Source organism: Rhinoderma darwinii, chromosome 13, assembly GCF_050947455.1.
Source record: "Rhinoderma darwinii isolate aRhiDar2 chromosome 13, aRhiDar2.hap1, whole genome shotgun sequence".
In the NCBI taxonomy this organism is placed as follows: domain Eukaryota; kingdom Metazoa; phylum Chordata; class Amphibia; order Anura; family Rhinodermatidae; genus Rhinoderma; species Rhinoderma darwinii.
Window position 1 is genome coordinate 11,922,098 of NC_134699.1, and position 24,195 is coordinate 11,946,292.

Below are 24,195 nucleotides of genomic sequence, written 5' to 3' on the forward strand. Positions count from 1 at the left end.
AAGCTGGACCCAAGGCAACCCAAGGTTGACCACTAGGGCAGCTTCCTTCAGAAAAGGGGATGTTTTGTTGAGTCAACCCCTTCAAACAGAAACTTTAGGTGTGGTGGTACCCAGAATACACAGAGGAAAACACCCAAAAATGTAAGTACATACAGATTTTCTTATGGTTGGAGTCAACCTTATGGTACAAAGTGCCATTCTCATCACGTGTTTAGCTGGGCGCAATGGCTCCTTATTTCGGTTGATTGTGGGATTATTGGAGATTGGACCCCCACCCATCACCTTTAAAGAGCATTTCACCAGTCTCTAAGTTATATTCTTCTGTTTAAGGGTCCTATTAGGCCATATGGACGTCATAGAGGGGGCTCCCAGATTAGGAACCCCCCAGGGAGCCGCTGATAAGATGTCTAAAATTTGAGGAAAGTTTGAAAAGTGAGTACGTACAGTAGAGTGCTCATCTCAATTGATGTTATTTACAAAAAGAAGAGAACCAATTTAATGATCGACTGTCACTGAGAAACCTTCAACACTTGACGTGACTGAGAAGCTCCAATTCCCACAGTCCAGACAGTCAAACCCCCAGACTTTATCCCCATTATCTGCCCTCTTGCATCAACCCTATAATGTGTAATCCATTCTTTCTACTTTGCTGGTGCATAAGCCTCTAAAGCTAATGACCCACATCTAAAAGGGGACATTATGGCCAACAGGTCTTAATCCACACACATTTCAATTACCCTATTAGGACACTCTGATTTAATAGAGGAGGATCCCCCATTCAGGAGCCTTCATCATTTAGTGGAGAACACCTACAAAGGGTCTTTCTCTGGGGGGTTTGGAAGGTTGATTTCTATGGGCACCATGTAATACTTCATTTCTCCTGCGGTGGTGCTGCAGGGGAATTAAGCATTTGTTGCCTGGTTTCCCCACAGATTACCACTGATCTCTGATGGTACCATCAGCGTATTTGTTATTGAGAGACCTTCTTAAACAAAACTAGTGTCCAAAGACCCGAAACATTGCTGTGATAGTTATACTACCATGAAACGTATGTAGGTTACCTGAATACAATAAAAATGTAACTGCATACAATATCAATTTTTGGAGTACAGGACAGGCCCCCACCTTTAGAGGCATAACCTGAAGCTCCTGGACCCTATTGCAAAATCTGTAAAAGTGCCCCCTACCTAACATGTGCCATTTGTAATACCAGTGTCTTTTAATGAGGCAGAGCGGCGCTTGGGCCCAGTCAGGCACTAGGGCCTGGGAGCGATTGCTACCTATATCTACACCCTGACTCACTTTCTCATGAAGAGTATGGCTGCAGGTACAGTATACCTACATCTTAGTGCACTTCATATCTTCCCTATGTTAGGGGCCTCCGTCGCAAATCCGGCCGAAAATACCAAAAACTACGGACACCCTGATGGAACCCATTAAAGTCAATGGGTTCCGTCGGCCACCAGTGGTGTCTGTCGTACAACGGAAACACCGCTTCCTGTATTTTCGTTGTTCCGCTTCTCTGACAGGGCAGAACAATGGAGAAATAAATGCAGGTGTGAACCTGCCCTTGTGGCGGTGGTCATTTACAGGTCTTAATCTCCAGACCCTGGAGAAGGAACAACCAGGTTGTGGAGAGCAGCAATTCATTATCAAGTGAAGAATGTTCCTCCTTGATAGTTTCTTCTTAACTATGGAGACTTACTACTCAACAAAAGCATAAATATCTCTGCTCCATCTCAGAGGACGGACCACTAATGAGAATTGATTTGAAGGCCATAACGGGGCTGTGTGTCGGAGAAGTATTGAATATAGATTAGTGTTGGAGGCACCTAAGAAGGACGTGTGATTTTCTGCCGGCTAATATACATGAATTATGATATTTTGGAGGGGTAAACTTGGCACCGGCCCCCAGGAACGTTCAGCGGAGCAGTAAATCGTCATCACAGACAGTCGTCTTGGTGCAGCTACTTATTTTATGGGAACACTGTGGATTAATCTTGCTGGCACCGGGGTTGTCCTGTCTGGGCAGCATATGTTCTGTCCTCTAGATGACAATGTTCTGACCACTCAGATGAATAGATCAGATACGTGTGATATATAATGGGGTGGATTTATCGAACGATTTACCTTACTAAGCGTAGAATAGGAGCAAATTTTGGTGCACGCCACATTTGTGAGAGAATTTGCTACTTCATATCAGTTTACCTCAAATCAATACAAAACTACCATAAGTTCCTTAGGGTGGTCTTACACGGCCTGATGTGGGACGTGTAAATGAGCATCGATCAACAAGACAGATCGTTGATCGGCGCTCGTTTGCTCCTGTCAGAAGGAGCTATGTACGGGACGAGCGGTCATTACTACGATCACTCGTCCCCTTTCATTATCATCATGTCGGCATCAGGTCTTCCTGGAGATGTGCTGCTGAATACAATAATAGTTTCGGCATTTAAAACGATACAATTGGCCGATGAACGAGCGTTTGCTGGTTCATTGGCTGATCGCTGCCCTGTTTAGACGTAGCAATTATCGGGAACGATTCTGTGAACACTCGTTTGCCCGATAATTGGACGGCGTAAAAAGGCCCTTACACTTTTTTTGAATGCTTTCTTTCTTTTCTTTAAGAAGGTGAATCCAGGTCGGAGCTGTGACCTCTACCACAGTTCACCTATTTTAGATCCTTGAGTCAGTGTAGATGAAGGGAAGGAGGAGACGGGTTAAACAAGGATTTTTAGCTCGGGAGTCGGGACAATAAAACGGATTAATGTGGATTGTATGAAAAGGAATAAAGCAGAATTAGGATCCCACAGCGTTAAGTCAGGCTTTGACTGTGGTTGATTCAAGTTTAGGTTTAAGAGTTGAACTTTTCTGTCCTAGCCTCCCCACCATTAACCCCTTCACCATTCTAAACCATATCATAATAAACTATATAATTCAGTGGCATAACTCCCACTGTAGCAGCCCGCGCCGCCCGGCCCCTAACATTTATGGGCCAGGCAGCACGGGCCTCCTCATGCCCGGTGTTGTCGCTAGCACTGGAGGGGGCCCCAGTGCTAATGAAAGCCACATTCACTTGTATCTGCGTCCCCAGGACGCAGGTACAAATGAATACTATAGGCTGCAGGCATATAAGGCGCTGGGAAGACTCCCTGCACAGACTGGCGTGATGATGACACTCCATCACGCTGGTCTGTGCATGCGTCGCATCCGGAGGATGCTCCGTCGCGGGAACAGGGCAAGGTAAGTGCAATATATATTTTTTGGGGGGCTATGTGGCAATGTACAGGGGGGAGCAGGGTGGCACAATATACAAGGGGGGAGCAGGCTGGCACTATATACAAGGAGGGTCAGGATGGCACTATATACAAGGGGGTCAGGGTGGCACTATATACAAGGGGGAGCAGGGTGGCACTATATACAAGGGGGAGCAGGGTGGCACTATATACAAGGGGGGAGCAGGGTGGCACTATATACAAGCGGGCATGGTGGTACTATATACAAGGGGGGAGTAGGGTGGCACTACAAACAAGGGGGGAGCAGGGTAGCACTATATACAAGGGGGCAGGGGGCACTATATACAAGGGGGAGCAGGGTGGTACTATATACAATGGGGGAGTAGGTTGGCACTATATACAAGGGGAAGCAGGGTTGCAATATATACAAGGGGGGAGCAGCGTGGTACTATATAAAAGGGGGGAGTAGAGTGGCACTATATACAAGGGTGGGAGCAGGGTGGCACTATATGCAAGGGGGCTGTGTGGCACTATATACAAGGTAGACTGTGTGGCACTACTAAGGGGGGGCTGTGTGGCACTATCTACTGTGGTGGCTATATGGCACTTTACAAGGGGGAGGGCTGTGTGGTGCAATCTACAGGTGTCTGTGTGTGGCACTATATACAAGAGGAGGGCTGTGTGGAATTATAAACAAGGGGGCTGTGGGCCACTATATACAAGGGGGGCTATGTGGCATTATATACAAGGGGGGCTGTGTGGCAGTACTAAAGGGGGGCTGTGTGGTACTATCTACTAGGGGGGCTGTATGATACTATCTACTAGGGGGCTGTATGGCACTATTTACAAGGGGAGGGCTGTGTGGCGCAATATACAAAGGTCTGTGTATGGCGCTATCTACTAAGGGGGGCTGTGTGGCACTATATACAAGGGAGAGGGGATGTGTGGCGCTATCTACAGGGGGGCTTTATGGCGATACCTACATGGGGGCTGCATGGCACTATCTACTAGGGGGAGGTGGGGGGCGCTAGCTACAAGTGGGATGTGACACTGTCTACAGGGGGGCTGTATGGCCAAATCAAAAGGGGGGCAGTATCTACAGTATACAATATCTATAAGGGGGGCTGCGAGTGGCACCTTAGCGGGGGACCCAGTCAAAAGTTTGCTATAGGGCCTAGTCTTTCCTAGTTACTCCACTGATATAATGATATCATCATATAATATAAAGTGCTAACTACTAAACCACACTAGACCACCATGGACAATATTAACCCTTTGACCACTCTAGACCACAGAAACTAGGTATTACATCCTGTGCATGTGGAGGATAGAGGGGTTGAGCCAATGCAACTTCTGCCCCCTTGGGCGCTGCACCATGGCCTGCCTGCTCAGTCTGTGTGAATGTATATCATACAATCAGCACAGGAAGGGTTAAAATATATCTGTATATTACAGTCTACGCTTGTCAACAAGACTGATTAAGTCGTCATGAAACAATAATCCCTCAGCTACATTTTTTAAACTGTTTTTATGTTTGCAGCACAGCACGTAAAAATGTCGCTCTCTCAGGTTTCTGAAAGGTGAGAAATAAGTCACTCGTTATTCTTTGATACTTGGAAGAATTTTTTTCTTTTTACCCCCAGAGATCGTTTAATTCCCAGGAGGACTAATTGGTTGTCCGCATTATTTGCAGTCACCTGGTAGAACGATGGCACTTTCAACATAGCAATACCTTGACAGTGTGAGATATTTCCTAGGAGATTAGTTACTGACGCTGCGGGCATCTACCTTTAAAATGTAAAAAAAAAGAAAAAAAACAGCGAAGAACGTAGAAATGTAAGAAAAATCAAACAGAAATTTTAAATTGGCCGGTACAAGGTAATAAATTAGCAGATGGAAGACTGCAAGCGCTGATGTGATTAGAGGAGACAGATGACAAACTGATGAGTAGAATTTGTTTCCTATGAAGACCTTAAAACCTCTCGACAGATTAAACTTCTCATAATAACAGACATCATTAATGGCGAAAACGAAATGTTTAAAGATAAACAGTATATAGTACAGGCATACACAGAGAGACCACTGTCTACATCTGCTCACATCCCTAGCAATGACTAACAAGAGTATATGTACTATGGGGGCCGACCTGGCGCCAGATATGAGGTTGGAGAAAAGAACGATCCCAAGTTCAAGTTGGCCCCATTACCATGGGTGGCAAGAACCTACACAAAGCTCACCCTCTCTACCGGCATTAAATATTACCACAGGAAGGACTAGGATCCCTCCCTAAGGTCTAGCTGCCCTTTTCTTAGATATGAGGGGGGGGGGGCGTTACTAGGACTAGCTTGGCCGTAATTACTGTTATTATGACAATCCTAGTTATTTCAATATGTCAGTCATCACTTTTGGGACTGTCCACCTTTGTCTACAACTGCTCACATCCATAGTAATGACTAACAAGAGTATATGTACTATGGAGGCCGACCTGGCGCCAGATATGAGGTTGGAGAAAAGAACGATCCCGAGTTCAAGTTGACCCCATTGCCATGGGTGATAAGAACCTACACAAGACTCTCCCTCTCTACCGTGATTAAATATTACCATAGAAAGGACTGGGAACCCTCCCTAAGGTCTAGCTGCCCTTTTCTAAGATAAAGATAAGAGATGGGATGAAGGGGGGGGGGTGATCAACCAAGACTACCTTGATGACCACCTTCTTGAAATAACTATAATTATCATAATAACAGTAATCACATATGGGACTATCCACCATTGTCTACAACTGCCCACATCCCTAGTAATGACTAACAAGAGTGCATGTATCATAGAGGCAGCTGACCTGGCTCCAGCTATGGGGCCAGAGAATACTGGGATCATCAGCTCAAGTTGGCACTGTTTACCATACATAAGACTAGGAGCCCTCCCGAAGATCAGGTTGCCCTTTTATTGGACATGAGATGGAGGTGCCCTCAATAACTTTCACATTCAAATCACAACAGATTAAAAGTCATAAAAACAGTCACCACTTATGTCACTATCCACTATTGTCTGCAACTGTTCACATCTCTAGTAATGACTAACAAAAGTGTACGTACCGTTGAAGCAGGCCTGGCGCTAGATATGGGGCTTGAGACGAGATATTTCCCAAGCTCAACTTGGCCTGGTTCCCTTGGGTGGTATGAGTCTACTCAAGACTCTCCCTCTCTACCGGTATTAAATATTACCATAGAATAGTCTAGGAACCATCCCTAAGTTCTAGCTGCACTTTTCTTGAAAATTGAGATGGGATGGTGAAGGTGGCCAAGAAGGACCATCTCTCCTCTATTTTTGCACTCGATGACTTAAAAATCACAACATATTAAAACTGTCTGTAGCGTCCATGGCCGCGGGTCGTTGGGTTTACTCACCTCCCGACGCCCGCAGCCATGGATCTGTGAGCGCTGCTCCCCATCTCCTTCCTAGGAGACGCCAGTGCTCACTTCCGCTCCGGTCTGCTGTGTCTGCGTGCCAGAGGCATGGCCTAATAGATGCCTGTCAGTTTTATACTGACAGGCAGTAATTCTATGGTATACTAAGTATACCAAAGCATTAAATCTGCGATCTAAAGATCGCGTAGTCAAGTCTCCTAGTGAGACTGAAAAAACAAGTAATGTGAAATAAAAATTAATAAAAAGGTACACATAAAATAAATAAAACCATTTTTTTCCCATAAAAAATGGTTTTATTCAGTAAAAGTGTAAAAATAAAATAAAAACTACACATATATTGTATCCCCGCAATTGTAATGATCCCAAAAATAAAGTTAGCATATTATTTAATCCGCAAAATGAACGCAAAAAAAATAAAAAGCAAAAAACAACGGCAAAATTGCAATTTTTTGCCATTGCCCCCAAAAAATAATAACAAAAGGTTAAACAATAAGTCCCATGTACCCCAAAATGGTAGCAATGAAGTCCGCAAAAAAACAAGCCCTCATGGGGACATTGACAGAAAAATAAAAAAATTACGGCTCTTGGAAAGCAGCAGTGATGCAAAATAAAATTACTTTAGTTTAAAAGTGTTTTTAATTCTGCAAAAGTCGTAAAAATGAAAAAACTACATATTTGGTATCGCCGTAATCATACCAACCCATAGAAAAAAGGTAGCATGTTATTTACGCTGCATGGGAAACGGCGTAAATGTAAAACGCATAGAACAATGGCTAAATTGCTGGGGTCTTTCTATATCCCCCCCACCCCCCCAAAAAAAATCTAATGAAAGTTAATAAAAACATTCTGTATACCCCAAAACGGTGCCACTGTAAAATGCAACTCATCCCGCAAAAAACAAGTCCTCGTACAGTCACGTCCACGTGAAAATAAAAAAGTTGTATTCCTTTCAATGTGACGATGGGAAAACAAAGAAAATTGCTTGGACATTAGAGCCCAGAATGCACGCAGGGGGAAGGGGTTAAAAATGTTAGATTTATTTCTTTTAGCCCAGGGCTATACAGATCCACACGTCATACATCATTCAATAAAGACGGAGCAGACTGTTCGCCCTGCAGCCAGTGGGACACACCTATTGTATTAGGCCAATGTGCCAATTTGTGTGACGGCTTTTGTCATTGGGGCTACGACAATATACGGGATCAGATACCGCCACGTGACAAAAGTGCGTAGCCCAAGCCTTAGCTACAGTGAGTAGATTGGTCCTTTAGAACTGAAAGATATTAGGAGACTAAACTGACCAAACACAGCCTAGCCCCACTCCAGTGCAGGCAACTTCTGCTCGCTGTAACGCCGGCGCTCTGCGCTCATTGGCGTACTACCTCTCCCAACAAGCACAACTGCCAGGATACCTTTGCTACACGCTATATGGTCCTGGATCTCCACACTGCCGTGCACGTGCACTTCCCACTGTTGCTAAGTCTGCCTATAGGGTGGTCGCACTCTCACTTCTTGATCCTTAAAGGGGCCAGCGCGCGCACCCAAATGCGTCCCCAGTCTACCCCTGTCAATCACCAGGTATATTAGTCCGCTTCACTGGACACACCCGGCCTGAGCAATATTGGAAAAACCTCGTCGTTTCCAGCGAAGGGTCCTGTATGCTCCTGTATCCTGTCTGCTATTGTTATCACTTATCAGCCAGTATCCAGTCTGCTAATGCTATCAGTTGTCAGCATGTATCTAGTTATCCGTTACCAGCCTGTATCCTGTCCACTAATGTCATCTGTGGTCAGCCTGTATCAGTCTGTATCCGGTCCGCTGTTGCTATCAGTTATCTGCCTGTGTCCAGCTACCTGCTATGGAGGAGGAGAGTTGCATTTTGATTTTGCTATGGGTTTCTATGACCTTGAGTTGCGCTTTATATTTCTCTAAATCACTATATTACAGAGTATGTCCACCAAATATGATTTGCATAAAAAGTTGAGTATCTTGCACTGATCGTGGGCTGCAGCCTGTGTTATACTCCAGAGCTCCATTCACAGTTCTGCTGGTTGTCATTGGAAATAGTTAACAACTTATCAACAGACACGACCCCTAACAGCTTAGCTGAGCTTTAGATTACTGTACAATATCTGGCGTAAAGACAACACTACATAGAATACAATTCACTAAAACATTCTCCGTGCAGAACCAACATGAAATGCTGCAAGATTTTAATTGCAGAATAGTGAGTGCAGCTCTGGAGTATAATACAGGATGTAACTCAGGATCAGTACAGGATAAGTAATGTAATGTATGTACACAGTGACTCCTACAGCAGAATAGTGAGTGCAGCTCTGGAGTACAATATAGGATGTAACTCAGGATCAGTGCAGGATAAGTAATGTATGTACACAGTGACTCAACCAGCAGAATAGTGAATGCAGCTCTGGAGTATAATAAAGGATGTAACTCAGGATCAGTACAGGATAAGTAATGTAATGTATGTACACAGTGACTCTACCAGCAGAATAGTGAGTGCAGCTCTGGATTATAATACAGGATGTAACTCATGATCAGTACAAGATAAGTAATGTAATGTATGTACACAGTGACTCCACCAGCAGAATAGTGAGTGCAGCTCTGGATTATAATACAGGATGTAACTCATGATCAGTACAAGATAAGTAATGTAATGTATGTACACAGTGACTCCACAAGCAGAATAGTGAGTGCAGCTCCAGAGTATAATACAGGCTCAGTACAGGATAAGTAATGTATGTGCACAGTGACTCCACCAGCAGAATAGCGAGTGCAGCTCTGAAGTATAATACAGGATGTAACTCAGGATCAGTGTAGGATAAGTAATGTCATGTATGTACACAGTGACTCCAGTTTAATTGTAAATATAAAGTGTGAAGTGGTGTGCAATCATTGATCGCCAATGAGGATTTTCCATACCTTATTATTGAGGGTGATGCTCCTCCCAGTACCTGAAGAAGATTGACATTGGGGCACATCTGACAGCACCACCAGAAGAACCTAAAATGAGATAAATGTGACTTAGTGAGCCCCATGTACTGTACATTACACACAGTTTAGTTGGATGTTACTGGTCTAGTCTACGTTCTGTGACTTTCCAGCGGTTGCAAAAATACAACTCCCATCATTCTTGATGTATTCATTTTGTAACTGTTAAATAGCCAAAGGTTGCCAAACCCCTGCTCTAAGTTAATATAATACCTTTAACTACAACCCTATGGAAATCCACAGATAACACCTTGAATGTGTAAATGGTGTGTAAATTTTGAAACACCCCTGGGGGATCTCTTCTATGTATAAGGGTCTCTTCAGTCCTGCAGTGACAATAGAATAGATGAAGGAACAGGTGTGACCCAAACAATATCTGGGCCGCATTAAAATTTAAAGAGCGTCATGAATCTGTCATGAAGATATCTGCATGACATTGACAGGTTTAGTCAATTTCAATGTGTGCAGCCCATAGCCAGAAAACAATCGTCTATGTACTGGTTCCTTAGACATGGCAGGGTCTGTGGTTTTCATCATACTGGTTTTCTCTTTAATGCCAGACACCATGGGTTTCATTAATATTTACCTCGAAATACATATATATATATTGTGCTGCCATTTTGCCAATCATATTTATCAGACAAGTGAAATATTTCTGAGAACTACACTATAAATTGACTTCTTCTGACTATTTTCAGGGTTTTTGACTGAATTAAAGTCAAGGCAAGCCAGGTAGGAAACAACATGGCTGCATACCGTAACTCATTAGCCTTGGTACCAATAGGATCATGCAAAAGGGGTTGTTCATTTATAGGGTTTGTCCATTTTGGATAATCCCTTTATAGTAGAAGAGTCCTCCAAAGACAAGCTGATCACAGGGTGTCTCGCTGCTGAAAATCCAAGCAGGAACCCAACAGGAAGTTCAACTTCCCTGCAGGAGGAATGAAGTATAACACAGTGCCCCTTTAAAACAATGGACACGCCGGTTCCTCCAGAGAGATGCTCTTGTAGCCGTTCCCTACTCTGGCTAAAAGATGAGTGTCCTGACTGGTCAATCCCTCTCTGTACTCTGTTTTCCTCCAGTATTAGCTCTGTATTTATCTGTTTGAATGTTAGTGACTGAGATAAAAAAAAGTTGCCGGCCAAAAGTATTTCATACATGGTATTTTTGGATAGGGAAAAGGCAATTTCTTTTCTAGGTAGATGTAGTAATTTTATACATTGAACGAGCAACTTCAGCCTTCCAAAGGAACAATAAATAGTCTTGAGACAGAGATACCACACAAAGGAAGAAGACTTTACCAAAAAGTGGCATGGTCCTGCAGAGGGGTTCGTGCAGGACCATGGTGGAATTTCAGAGAGTTTAGGAATGTAACCAACGCACAAAGAAAATGAGACGTCATTGGCAAGAGTTTACCTAGCAATAGCTAGAGGGTCATTGGGAGGGTCCCTCAACTCAAGTTGGTCCCAGAGCACTTTCTCATGGGCGGTGTAAACCTGAGCAGGGTTCCTCCTATCCACAGGCATTATGTAATGACAGGGGGGTTGGGAAACAGACAGTGAGCCCTAATCTACCCACCACTCAGTCCCTGCCTACTTGCAATGACCCGCCCTAGGCGACGGGGTACAACTGGGCGACGGTCCCAATGCTCAGTAGGTGCACGACAGACAAACAGACAAGGGGACACAAGCAAAGGGAAATGGGGCAGTTGCCCACGGCAACACCGTGAGCAACAAGAGAGGTGAACGAGCCGAGTCAAACCAGGAATGTACGAGGTACCAAACGCAGAGCAGGAGAGTAGTCAGTAAGCCGGGGTCAGAATGAAGCAAGGTCAAATAGCTAGGAGCTGCAGCAGGGCTAGGAAACCACACGAGAATAATCACAAGCAAAGGAGGAACAGGAAAGGCAGGTATAAATAGACAGAGGGCGGGAGCTAGCTGAGTCTGGCCAGGCTGCGATAGGCTCTCCCACTCCTAAGCCTGCCATCCTGAGTGGTGGAAGATGGAGTCAGTCTCAGAGACATAGAACCAGGTGCAGACTGATTACCCATGGGCGTATACACAGAAGTTGTGGCTGGCAGATCCTTTACACATTAGCTTGATAGCAAGCAACAGAGGAGGGATCTGACCTGATGTCCCACCTCTCTTTACTACTCCAAGGAAAGGTTGGGGGAACATCTGGCAGGTTCTTGTGGACCAGAATATTTTCCCGTCTATTCACAATGGTCATTGGTTTTTAGAAGGTTGATAGAATATAATTAGAATGAATTATGTCTTACTTCATTGATCCTAAAACCTTCTGATGTTTTTGAAGTCCACCACCAAGAAAACAATACAAAATAATATAGAAAAAACAAATTAAAAAAAATATTTCCTGATCTATTGTCTATAATATACGGTATATGTGTTCAGAATTACTCATCGATAGAAGAACCTAAGACCTCTTCTGGACCGCGAATGGTGGCTTTACTGGTCTTGAAGCGGTTAATATTGTGTGTGTGTTCATTTAATAAACTCTGTTCTGGCTGTGACCTTGAATATATCTTGCAATAAGCCCTGGGCTGTGTTCTGGGCAGAGCACAGCAAGAATCAACAGAGCTTTAAAAAGAGCCCTAGGTAAGAACTTGAACACTCGAGTTGCTTCCATACAAGATTCGGCAAGAAGACACCTTCTGAAATGGTCAATATCCATCTCCAGGGGTTTAATCGGTGGTCAAGCACCACTCAAGGTCTAGTAAACATTATACGGGAGCCATGAACTGTAAATAACATTTTATTCCCGCTGTCCTCCATCATGCGGAGTGTTGTGTATGGGGAGAAGAACGAGAAAGGATTGGGTCTCCACAGACTCAAAATAAGATCTAGTTACAAGTCTCCTGCATTTTTTTAACTGTTCTTGAGGGTGTGTGGAGGTAACCAGGTCCCCACAATGTGCCTAAGGAACTTCGATGGATTCTAAGCGTAACAACCAAAAAGTTTTGACGTTGAGAACAGCATGTGACTCACAACATGGAAAGTTAGGGCATTACCCAAGCATCTAAAGACCAAGCCAACTCTCAAAAATGAGACAACCATGAAGGGCAATGTGTAGGGAATGACAGTAATGGACTCCTAACCCCACACTTTTTCTCGGATGGTCCGGTTTCTCCTTAAAGGTGTTGTGTGTTTCAGATCTTCCCTTTTATTATGACTTCTAAAGCCCGCCATGCGGCAGCTTTCATTTATGGGTCTTTTTAAAAATGCATATTTTCTCTCTCCATATCTGCCAAGTGGAAAGACTGTTCCTGCTATAAATTAACAGATCTGCTCAGCCCTCTGGGCTAATTAGATGTCCGCTCCCGGCTGCTCCCTCTCCCCTCTCACAGCATGCAGACTCACAGACAAAGAGGGAGAGAAACTGCAGCTGCATCCCCCTCCACCCTGTCTTCAATTTAGTGAGTTACTACAGATAGACTTTCAGGAGGACAGAGCAGGTTTCTGAATATTTAGAAAACGCCTACAGGTGGGGAAGGGACAACTTAACATGTACTACTGATTTATGGGGCTATTTTGAAGACAGGGCATAGACAAACACACATATAGATTGATATTCGTATAAGAATTGATGTCAATTTTGATAGACATTGGGTTTGGTGCAGTAAAGAGTAAAATATGCTGCAAAACAATGGAGAAATATGTTCTTCACCTATTAACTCCACGCTGCACCTACAATGACACAGAAAATCATCCGTGAAGACCTAAAGCCTGTAATGAGCTTACAACGGGCACGCGTTCAGCATGGATTATTGTAGGGGGAGACAACAGCCAAACTGAACTTGTGTAATATGCAATTAGGATAAATATTTGATAGCTGCATCTGCTTGTTAATCTGCACATAATGAGCCGCTGTGCATGTGATGTGTGGACTTTCCCTTTAAAGAGGGAATATAAGCAGTAAAACAAACAGAGATATGTTAATGCGTGCAAATATCCCCAAATCTCTGATTTCTCAGCCAAACAAAATGAAACAGTAACTTTCATAGACTGCAATACAAAGTCCCTACTGGTCAAACAGAGGATAGATAGATAGATAGATAGATAGATAGATAGATAGATAGATAGATAGATAGATAGATAGATAGATAGATAGATAGATAGATAGATAGATAGATAGATAGATAGATAGATAGATAGATAGATAGATAGATAGATATGAGATAGATAGATAGATAGATAGATAGATAGATAGATAGATAGATAGATAGATAGATAGATAGATAGATAGATAGATAGATAGATAGATAGATAGATAGATAGATATGAGATAGATAGATAGATAGATAGATAGATAGATAGATAGATAGATAGATAGATAGATAGATAGATAGATAGATAGATAGATAGATATGAGATAGATAGATAGATAGATAGATAGATAGATAGATAGATAGATAGATAGATAGATAGATAGATAGATAGATAGATAGATAGATAGATAGATATGAGATAGATAGATAGATAGATAGATAGATAGATAGATAGATAGATAGATAGATAGATAGATAGATAGATAGATAGATAGATAGATAGATAGATAGATAGATAGATAGGATTCCAGCAGCACAGGCTTACATGAAAGGGGGTGCAAGCTTTAGGGAGCTGACCACTGTCCCTCTAGACAAAAAGCAGTAAATAGGCAGCACTCACAAAGGCTTATAGTGAAAAAAGAGGGTGCTTTATTGACCACAAAAGTGCAATGTGTGTGCGTATCTCATGAATTCTACGCCACTATTAATATATCACACCATATATCTTACAAGAGACAACTCTGATACACTGTAGCAAGAATGCACCCGTGTTAGCGTGATACAGATCTGGACAGATTTGCAACCTTAGGGTGTAAACAAGAATGTCATTCACTGACAGCACACAGAGATCTTGAAAATGGTGAGGTATTGACACAGAAAGTATATTTAAAAGTTACAAGTATATTTAAAATTACTCCTACATCAGACAGCGGGCACATTGTAGGACAGGGGCCCTGTTACAGATTTTGAATTGGGGCCCAGGAGTTTTACGTTATGCCTCTGAGCCTTCTAACATCTAAATAGATGTAGCAGAGCGGAATTTGTTAATTTTCTTGTGTGCACTGAATGCCAAATAACAATCTCAGCTCTGCTACATCTCTACATACACATATAATAGAAGATACATTCCGAACACATTAAATGCTTTAAAAAGTTGCATTAGTGGGGCCACTCGATTACTGCAATGATGGGTGCAGTCCCATTCAATATTATTAGTGTTATTTTTCTATGCAGTCCTATGTAACCGGCTTGTGTTAGGACTGCATGGGAACCGTAGACAGTAAAATGGCGCAGTCTCTAGTGAAGGAGCTCTTGCGGAGGGGGATGGTCAAGACATTGTAAATGGAGAATAATAACAGAGCTTGTAAGTTCGGCGCTTATTCTATAATTGCTGCACTTAAGTGTACTCCACCAGACATGAGTTTACAACACTAATCCATGTGTCATTCTACTAAGATGATTTATACACTTATGTACAATTAACTCCAACTAATGACCTGCAATACATACAGTGCATACAGGTGTAGCAGAGCTCAGTTTGTCATCTGCAGCAGACTTTTGGCACCCAGCTAACCACTACTGATCTTGCTCCTCCTAGCACCCCTGTTCCTGAGAGACAAAGGGGTGACAGAAGTCTGACCCAGGCAGGCTCCCCCCCCCCCCCCCCCACTGCCCTGACCAAGTATCGGGACTTAAGATGTCGGGGGCTGTTATATAATGATTTCTCATTGCATAATTATTCTTATATTCTTATATGAGTATTATTATATACATCGGCATACATAGGACAGCTGAGTTTGTCATTTGGCGCAGATCATGGTGATATTGCATTTGTGCATTTACATAGGACTGCAGATAAACCAATAGAGTAACCTCAATGTACAAACAATGCCGCCCCAATCCTCTTAATAAACATAAAAACTCAGCTCTGCTACATATGTAAATATACGCACCTGCATCACAGTTGAGTTTGTCATTTTCAACAGTTCATCATGATATCACATTTAGTGCTTTACATGGGGCTGCAGGTAAACTGATAGAGAATGCAGCCTTAAAGATTTTAATGAATAAATCCAGCTCTGTTAAAGTTGGGTAACAATGATGAGCGTCACATGTAAATGGTTACAATGATTGTCTATGTTGGATCTAACCATTTTCTGCCCCACAAATTGCCATAATCCCTATGATCGCAGGTGATCTCCAACCTCTTGCTTTCTAGCTGTTGCAAAACTTTACGAACAGTTACTTTCTACAATAAACCAACAAGGAATTAATTTCTTAGATTAGATTAAAGGATTAGATTAGATTATTTCCTCTTACCACAAGAATTTTCCCAGCAATCCCCTCCATGGTCTAGTGGAAAACCAACAAAGTCAATGGGAGATCCGCAGCACCGTCAGTTTGTTCTGCAACCTTACACCTCAGCAAACATTCCTTTCATCTGTGTACGACTCTCAGTATCCATCTCAGGATGACTCCCCCGCCCCCACTAAACTAGAAATGTAGCCAGTTATGCAAATTTTAAAACTTTTTTGGAGGTGGAAATTAATATGAAGCTGCCCAGTGATATGTTGCGTATTGTAACATGGGGGAAGGGCAGCAGGACTGGTGCATATAGGACAAAAGTCACTTTAAGGGTATTTCATATATAGAATGTCTCTGCCTTGGTTTTGTTTTATTATCTATATTTATATATATATTACCTTTTTTTTATTATATATATTTTTTATCATATAGATGAATATATATGAATAGTTTCTAAATAATATCACCACTAGGGGGAGCTTAGGAGCTTACTGCATACTGTCTTATTATTGAGTTCAGTGCTAATCTCCCCCTAGTGGTGGCTGCAGGCAGACAAAATGTTGTCATTTAACTCTATGTCTATGCAGGGGATTTGGAGCTCTGTATCAGAAAATCAGAATGTCATCCAAGGGTATGTAAACGTTTGCAACCATTTTTTTTAACTATTTCTTTAATGCAAAAAAAATAAAAAATTAAAAACTGTTTTTGTAAAAAAAATATCTCTTTCTTCCGTTTTGTGTATACAGCTTCTATGCAGACCTATGTCCCTCCATGGTTACGATAGTCATGTCAGTCTCTTCCCTCTGCCTCCTCTCTAGTAAAGTCATGACACATTATAGTAAGTTCTCCTGCGGTTTGTCACCAGATCTTTCTTATGAGGAGCAGTGTCGCCGATACATTGTAACGCGTGACCATGGAATAGCTGTGAAGTTCATTATCCCCCTGATTTCAAGACTCGAGCAGATTGTACAGAGTGTGCCGATCTCCCCAGTCTCCCAGGATTTCTCAGGTGGGTGTGAAGGTGATCTTATCACCCTCGCACCCACCTCGGGCAGAATGGCTTTTAGTTCTGAGAAGAGTAGGGACAGACACATCCCAAACAGGCTACAATGTGAACTTGAACAATCCCAGCGAACAATGATTGGACAAGAGGCATCCCAAATTTGAGAGCCCATCACATAAACCTGAGGGTACGTCCACAAGTAGCATAAATGCGCTTAATTTTACATTTGCTGACAAAACGGTCAATAATGATCAGATATGGAACTTCCCTTTAAATGTTTTGTCTTGCTTAATTATATTAAAACATCTTTCAGGACAGAACATTTGCAAAAAGTGACACAATTATTAGAAAAGTTTTTAATGTTTTATTTAATTAATTAATTTTTTTACTTTATTATTTTATTTTTATGTATTTTTTTTATTTGTTCTATCTTATTCTTAGAATAATATCTTATTTTTTTATTTTATTTTTTATTATTAGGTTTTTAATTTTTCACATTTTTTTTATTGATTTTTATATTGTATGTTTTATTTTTGTTTTGATTTTAGTTTTTACTTTATTTTCACTTTGTTTTTCATTTTATATTAATATATATATATATAAAAAAAAAAAAATTTCTTTTCATTACCACTTTCTTTCATCAATCTATTACAACAACGGCTGTCACACGGACGCATGTATTTCAATGGGGCCGTTCACACGGCCGTTGTTTCAATGGACCGTGTGAAGGGTCCGTTGAAAAAAAAGAACGTCCTATTTTCTTCCGTTTTCACGGATCCCTCCAAGTCTATGGGGATCCGTAAAAATGGGTCGTACATGGGTGAAACTCGGAAGTGAAAAACAGCAGTTTTTCACGTCCGAGTTTCCCCACGTTCGTGTGAATAAGCCCTAAAATTGAATTTTTATCCCCCAGTCCCCGACAAATAACACAATCCTGCCAGAAAGAGCCACATCACTGAAAGAATGGAGTCTGTACAGGGGAAGGAACAGTTGCGGCCCTCACTTCGGGACAATAAGGGTCTCTCATCCCGTAACAATCCATCGTAAATCTGTGTCTCCATACTTTGTGTACATTCCTGGCAGAGAATAAATCAGAGAGGATTGTATGGGACTTGTCACTGAGAGACATTATTAAAGCGAATTCTGAAGATGTTTTGTGGTAAGCTTCACAAATCTCCGGTAGAGGTCCAGGAACAAAAAAGAGATTACTGCTCAGATCTGAACAATTCCTATTATTTGTATTATTATCGATGGTGCATCCAAAAAAAAAAAAATTCTCAGTAAAATCAAAAATATCCTCACAAAATTCTTGAGTTATTATTTTCAGTCAAGATGTTGGATGAAGAAAACCTATTAGTGAACTCAGACTTAATAGAAGGGTCTCACCTCAGGACCTTCCTCTATTAGGCCTTATTCACATGGACGTGTCCGTTTTGCATGCGCAAAAAACGCTGCGTTTTTTGCACGCAAAAGGTCCGTGTGACATCAGCATATGGTGCGTGGCTGTGTGATTTTCGCGCAGCCGGTATCATGATGACACTCTGTTTTTATGTTTACAAACAGAAAAGCACGAGGTACTTTTCTGTTTTCATTCATTTATTTTGCTACTATAGCGCGCATCACACGCGGCACCCGGAAGTGCTTCCGTGTGAAGTGCGCGATTTGCACGCTCCCATTGACTTCAATGGGTGCGAGTTGCGCGAAACACTGGCAAGTATAGGACATGTCGTGAGTTTCACGCAGCGCGCATACGCTGCGTGAAATTGACTACCAGTCTGAACGGCCCCATTCACTAACATAGGTCCGTGCGACGCGCACGAAAATCACACGCGTAGCACGGACGTATAACACGTTCATGTGAATAAGGCCTTAGCCAGAGTGCGACTTGATCTGGAGGACCCAGCATTTCAATAAAAACTGCCCATGGATTTTAAAAAAACAACTGTGTAATACTTCATTTCCCCTGTGGTGGCACTGCAGAGCAATTGAACATTTGCTGTCAGGTTCAACCTCAGGTTACAGCTGATCACTGTGATCAGCTTATCTTCAGAAGGATCCCCTGATGATAAACTGATTCAAACAGTAATTAAGTTAGTCCAAAGTGGACAGCCCCTTTGAAAGGGTATCCCTAATATTTACTGGATAGGTGATAAATGTTGGATTAGAAGGGGTCCAACCACTGGGATCTACACTGATCGCTGGAACCGGACATTCCTCGTTCTATGGTTGGATCCCAAAGACTGGGAGCAGAGAAGCTCTAGATTACAGTCATGTCTGAGGGGCTGATGTTCAGTACATGATCTGGATCCTATGCAGCTGTCCAAGCTAGCACCAAAGGTAAATAATCTGTAGCTAGCACTGCTATGGGGTATCTCTGTGAGGTACATTGTTATGGAGAAACAGTGGAAGGTACACTGTTATGGGGGTGGCAGGTACACTTTTATGGACGTGGCAGGTAGACGGTTATGAGGTAATCTCTGGGAAGCACACTGTTATGAGGACATCTGTGTCTGGCACCTTCCTTGTTATGGGGGGCATCAGTGGAAGTCCCACTGTTATTGAGGCATCTCTGGGAGGCCCGTTGTGATGAGGAATCTGTTGCTGGTACACTGTTATGGAGGCACCTTTGGGAGGCCCAATGTTATGGGGAAATCTGTGTGTGCCACTGGTAAGAGGCATTTCTAGGAGGCCCATTGTTATGGGGGAATCTTTGGCTGGCACACTGTTATATAGGCATTTCTTTGAGACCCATTGTTATGGGGAAGCTGTGGCTGGTACAATATAATGGAGGCATCTTTGGCAGGTACAATGTTATAGTGAAATTGTGGATAGAACACTATTAGAGGGAATCTGTGTCAAGCACACTGTTATGTTGCACCTGTGGTAGGTACAAAGTTATGGGGAAAATTTTGGGTAGCACACTATTATTGGGGAGTCTGTGTTTAGCACAATGTTACAGTGCAGAGTCATAGGGGAAACTGTGGATAGCAAACTGATATGGGATATTAAAGACAGGTGCACTGTTTTAGGGGAATCTGTTTCGGTCAAACATTTATGTGGGCATCTGTGGCAGAGAAATTGTTAATCTGTGGATTGCTCCCTCTTATTGAGGCATTTGTGGTTAATTTACCCCTTAAAGAGGATCGGTCACTAGGTCATATAAGTTGAACTGGTTTACTTTTTTTCCTAGACCCCTCCGCTCCAGAGATGTGGCCCACTGTTGTGTTGGCTCCCTATATGTTAATTTGCTGTAGTTAGCTAACAGGGCATGAACCACCCTCAAGCTGCCTCACGCTGATTGGTCAGCAGCAGAGGCCAGGAAGCTAGCTCCACCCTGTTGGCTAACCACAGCATATAGGGAGCCAACACAACAGGGGGCCATATCTCTCGAATAGGGGGGTCCAGAAAAAAAAAAAAAAAAACGCTGGAATCAGGGAGACAGCGCTATTAAGGTCAGTAACCCAGGTCAACTTATATGACCTAGTGACAGGTCCTCTTTAAGTGGGATCAATAACATGAGGAGGCCATATTCTAAGGATAAAGTGTTAACCTTTAACTAAAATTCTTATCCCGAAGTATACTGCTGCTTTGCAATAGTTAATACCCTGTGAAGCGTCGTGTAGCGTATCAGTAATGTAATTGAGAGGAAGGGTCAGATCTGTACATCAGGAGAAAACAATTAAATAACAAATTCCAGATAGATCGTCTCCCAGACTCTGATAGAAGGAGCCATTGGCGGTGCCCGCTGCTTGGCATCACTCATTAGCTGCGGAGAAGAAATGGCTTGTACTCTTTGATCATCAGGAATATAAATGATCCTCCCGGCCAGGATGACATTTGTATCAGTAATTGGTGGAAAGAAAAATTCTGGTACTAATGGGCAGCGGTGCGAGTGATGGTTAATAGTTACTGATGTCTATGAAGAGCAGATCAGGACAATAACGGCACGTGGCATGGGACAAGCATGGGCAGAATTAGCTCTCCTGGGACCCAAGACAGTGACTTAAAAATCCCCCACCACCACCCTCAGTCTCTTAAAATCATCATGATCGCTATCGGATGGTCAATAATTCATTTAGTTGCCCCATGACCACCAATTTATACAAAATGTTCCCCACCCCCTCCACACATGTGCAGTCCTCTTTGCCCGCCCCTCTGGCCTATCTATGAAGTATCCGTAGTAGTCCATTGCCTTGTGCAGCTCCTCTCCTTCCTCCATCCCTCAAATTGTACTCCACACCATGAGGTGTAACGTGAAGCTCCTGGGCCCCAAAACAAAATTTTCAATAGGGCCACAACCTACTATGTGCCATTTATAATACTGGTGTCTTTTTATGTGGCAGAGGGGCATGAGCATGACTGCTACCTCTGCCCTCCCACAACTACACCCCTGCCCAATGGTGCCCCAATCACTTAACCCTAATGCACATGACCGTGTGTGCCGCCCGAGTCCCGTCCGTGATCCGTGGAAAGATAGGACATGTTCTATCTTTCCACGGATTAGAGAGTCAGGTTAGTTTTCACCCACTAAAGTGAATGGGTCCGTGAAAACTATTGGGCGCACTTGGTCGTTTGCAAGAGGGCTAATTCCGCTGTCTACTGTTCAGGCCCCCGGGGTAGGATCCTTGGGATTGGTCGCTTTTCCTTTACTTGCAAAGCTTACAGTTCTAATTAAAGGGAAAGCTCCGCACTGGTTCAGACTATCCATAAAAAAAGGGGTGGAGCCAGTTAGTTGGGGCCCCGTTCACAGCTGCAGGGGCCCGTGTGCAGAATATAGTTTTTGGGGGCCTCAATGCAGAATATTATACGTCTGACTCTATAAACTTCGGCCTGCTGTGCCTAATGAGGTATCCAGCCGTGGCTGACACTGGAGACGCATGGCTGTTTCTCCTGCTAATATTCTGCAGTATGCCAAGAAGTCAATGACGGTATTATCATATCCGCTGCCAAGCAAGATGCCAATGCAGCCATTCCCAGCCGTGATTTATGTGTACAGTGTATTTTATTTCTGCTATTTTTTTTTACTCATCAGGTTTCTGAATATGAATTGGATCAGGAAAGTTGCAGGACTTGTTACTTTATATCAGAGTTCTTGTAACAAGCTCTGCAGCTGTGTAAGCAGGACACATTATCAGCCTTTGGATGTAAACAATTAGGGGGCATTTATTAAGACTGGTGTTTCATACTCCAGTCATAACATAAATAAAGTTCGAGTAAAATGCGCCTAATTTATTAAAAGGTGTATGTCTCTTATTAAACTAGGCGTATATCTAGCTGTCCACACGACAGAAAATGAATTTTACACTAGCCATGAGCGGTCATAGATTTGCGCCATAAATTCTGCTTGTTTTTGGTGTCAATTATAGTAAATTTGCCTGGGATCGGGTGGCCCCGCCCCTTCCTCTAAGCTCCATTCACCAAACCGTAGCTCTATTTCTTGTGCCCTGACTGGTTTCTACGTGTAGCACCTCCACTTATATCCATTAATGCAAATAACGAGGCCCCATTATGGGCTGATCCTCCCAATCGCTCAATTGTACATTGTGAATGAAGGTGGAAGGTTCAGTAGACACCAAACACAAAGATGATGATTTACGACCAGCAGGTTGTGGACCCACTGTGCTACTTCACCGGTTTGGCTTAGGGCCGTCTGTAAGGGCGTTATCTAAGTAGCCTACCCGGTCTTCACACTTTCACCCCCGTACGGGGATCGGGTCTTCACTGCGGGGAGGCAACCAGGTCACTAAGGTGGTCCCGGGGGAGTAGCTGCTGGTCAAGCAGCCAAGAAAAAAACACTGGCAAGTGGTACCTTGAAGGATGGATCACTGGTCACAGGTGGATAGCAGATAGCTGGACACAGGCAGGTAGCTGGATACCAGCAGATAACTGATAGCAACAGCGGGCTGGATACAGGCAGGTACAGACTGACCACAGATAACAATATTGGACTGGATACAGGCTGGTAATAGATAACTGGATAGAGGCTGATAACTGATAGCAATAGTAGATGGGATACAGGCTTGAACACAGATAGCAATAGCGGATTGGATACAGACGGGTAGCTGGATAACTCTAGGTTGTTCCAATATTGATCAGGCACCTGGGGTATTGTGAAGGTGGCTAAAATAGTCCTGGAGGGCAACAGGGATTGGTGAGACACTTCTGATTGGAGCAGTGCGGTCACGGGCGGGGGACACAATCAGACGCCGGCGGCCCGGTGGATGGACAGGTTGCTGGACAAGGTACGAGACCGGGCGGCCTGGACCATAGTATAAATTGTCCAGGAAATATTCAGTCTGGCTAATCGTCCCCTGCCCCCGAGAATAGGTATGTCCGTCCGTCCCCCCCATAGCCATGGATTCTGAACTTTTTTGCTGGAAACAATGTAAATCATATGGTCATCTTTAAAAAAAAGTTGGACCCTTTGGACAATGCCTGCACGTTAGAAGTGTATCCCAATGATCACAAAGTTTCCAATTGCTGGTACCCCCAGTGATCAGCTGCAATCCAGAGTTTACATTTCCTGCAGCAAGTGTTTAAATTTCCTGCAGCACCACCCCAGGGGAAATGAAGCATTGCACATTGTCCATCGAAATCAACAGGTTATTCGTGTAAATCATGGTCATATTTGGTCCTCCAGAGTAGGAGGACCAAACAGCTACAACTAATAGAGGAGGGTCCTGAAAAGGGAAATAAGAACCAAAAGGTTTTATAGAACATTCAGGGCCCCAAAAGAAAAACCAGTTGGGCCGCTGGATCATTTTATATATAGATATTTTTATTCTTAGTTTTTACATCATTACTGTGGCCTGTGGGTATTGGGGATTGACCTTGTGGCATGTTAGTACAATGCAGGTTATTATAGGAATGTTTACTATGAGATTTTATAAAAAGTTTGACGTCATGAGACTCTGAAAAAGATTTTTATAAACATTCAAAAACTCATGAAGAGACTGAGGCTCTGAACGGTACAGAACGGAGGGGTTATAGGGTCAAACTTCTTAACTTATCGACCTTGGAACTCAAGTTACCATGACAGCCATGATGTCTGAGGGTACTGGAGAATTGGGAGTTGCCTACAGCCCCCTCACCCTTCATTAGTTGCTCCATTTTAAAAGAACTTCTCAAGAACAATTCAAGTTTTAGCT

At 43.0% G+C, this 24,195-nt stretch overlaps 1 protein-coding gene across 2 annotated transcripts in view; it reads right to left on the reverse strand.

The window, feature by feature from the left end:
* The window catches only part of LOC142665707 (cadherin-like protein 26), a 48,223-nt gene extending 32,043 nt beyond the window's left edge, over positions 1 to 16,180 (reverse strand). For both annotated transcript variants that reach the window (XM_075845458.1, XM_075845457.1), the window contains exons 1-2: positions 16,060 to 16,180; positions 9,605 to 9,685 (exon numbers count right to left, since the gene is read on the reverse strand). In XM_075845458.1, coding sequence (XP_075701573.1) covers positions 9,605 to 9,685; positions 16,060 to 16,089 — 111 coding nt within the window. In that variant the 5' untranslated portion in view covers positions 16,090 to 16,180. The remainder of the gene's footprint in view (positions 1 to 9,604; positions 9,686 to 16,059) is intronic.
* Between the last annotated feature and the right edge of the window lie 8,015 nt (positions 16,181 to 24,195).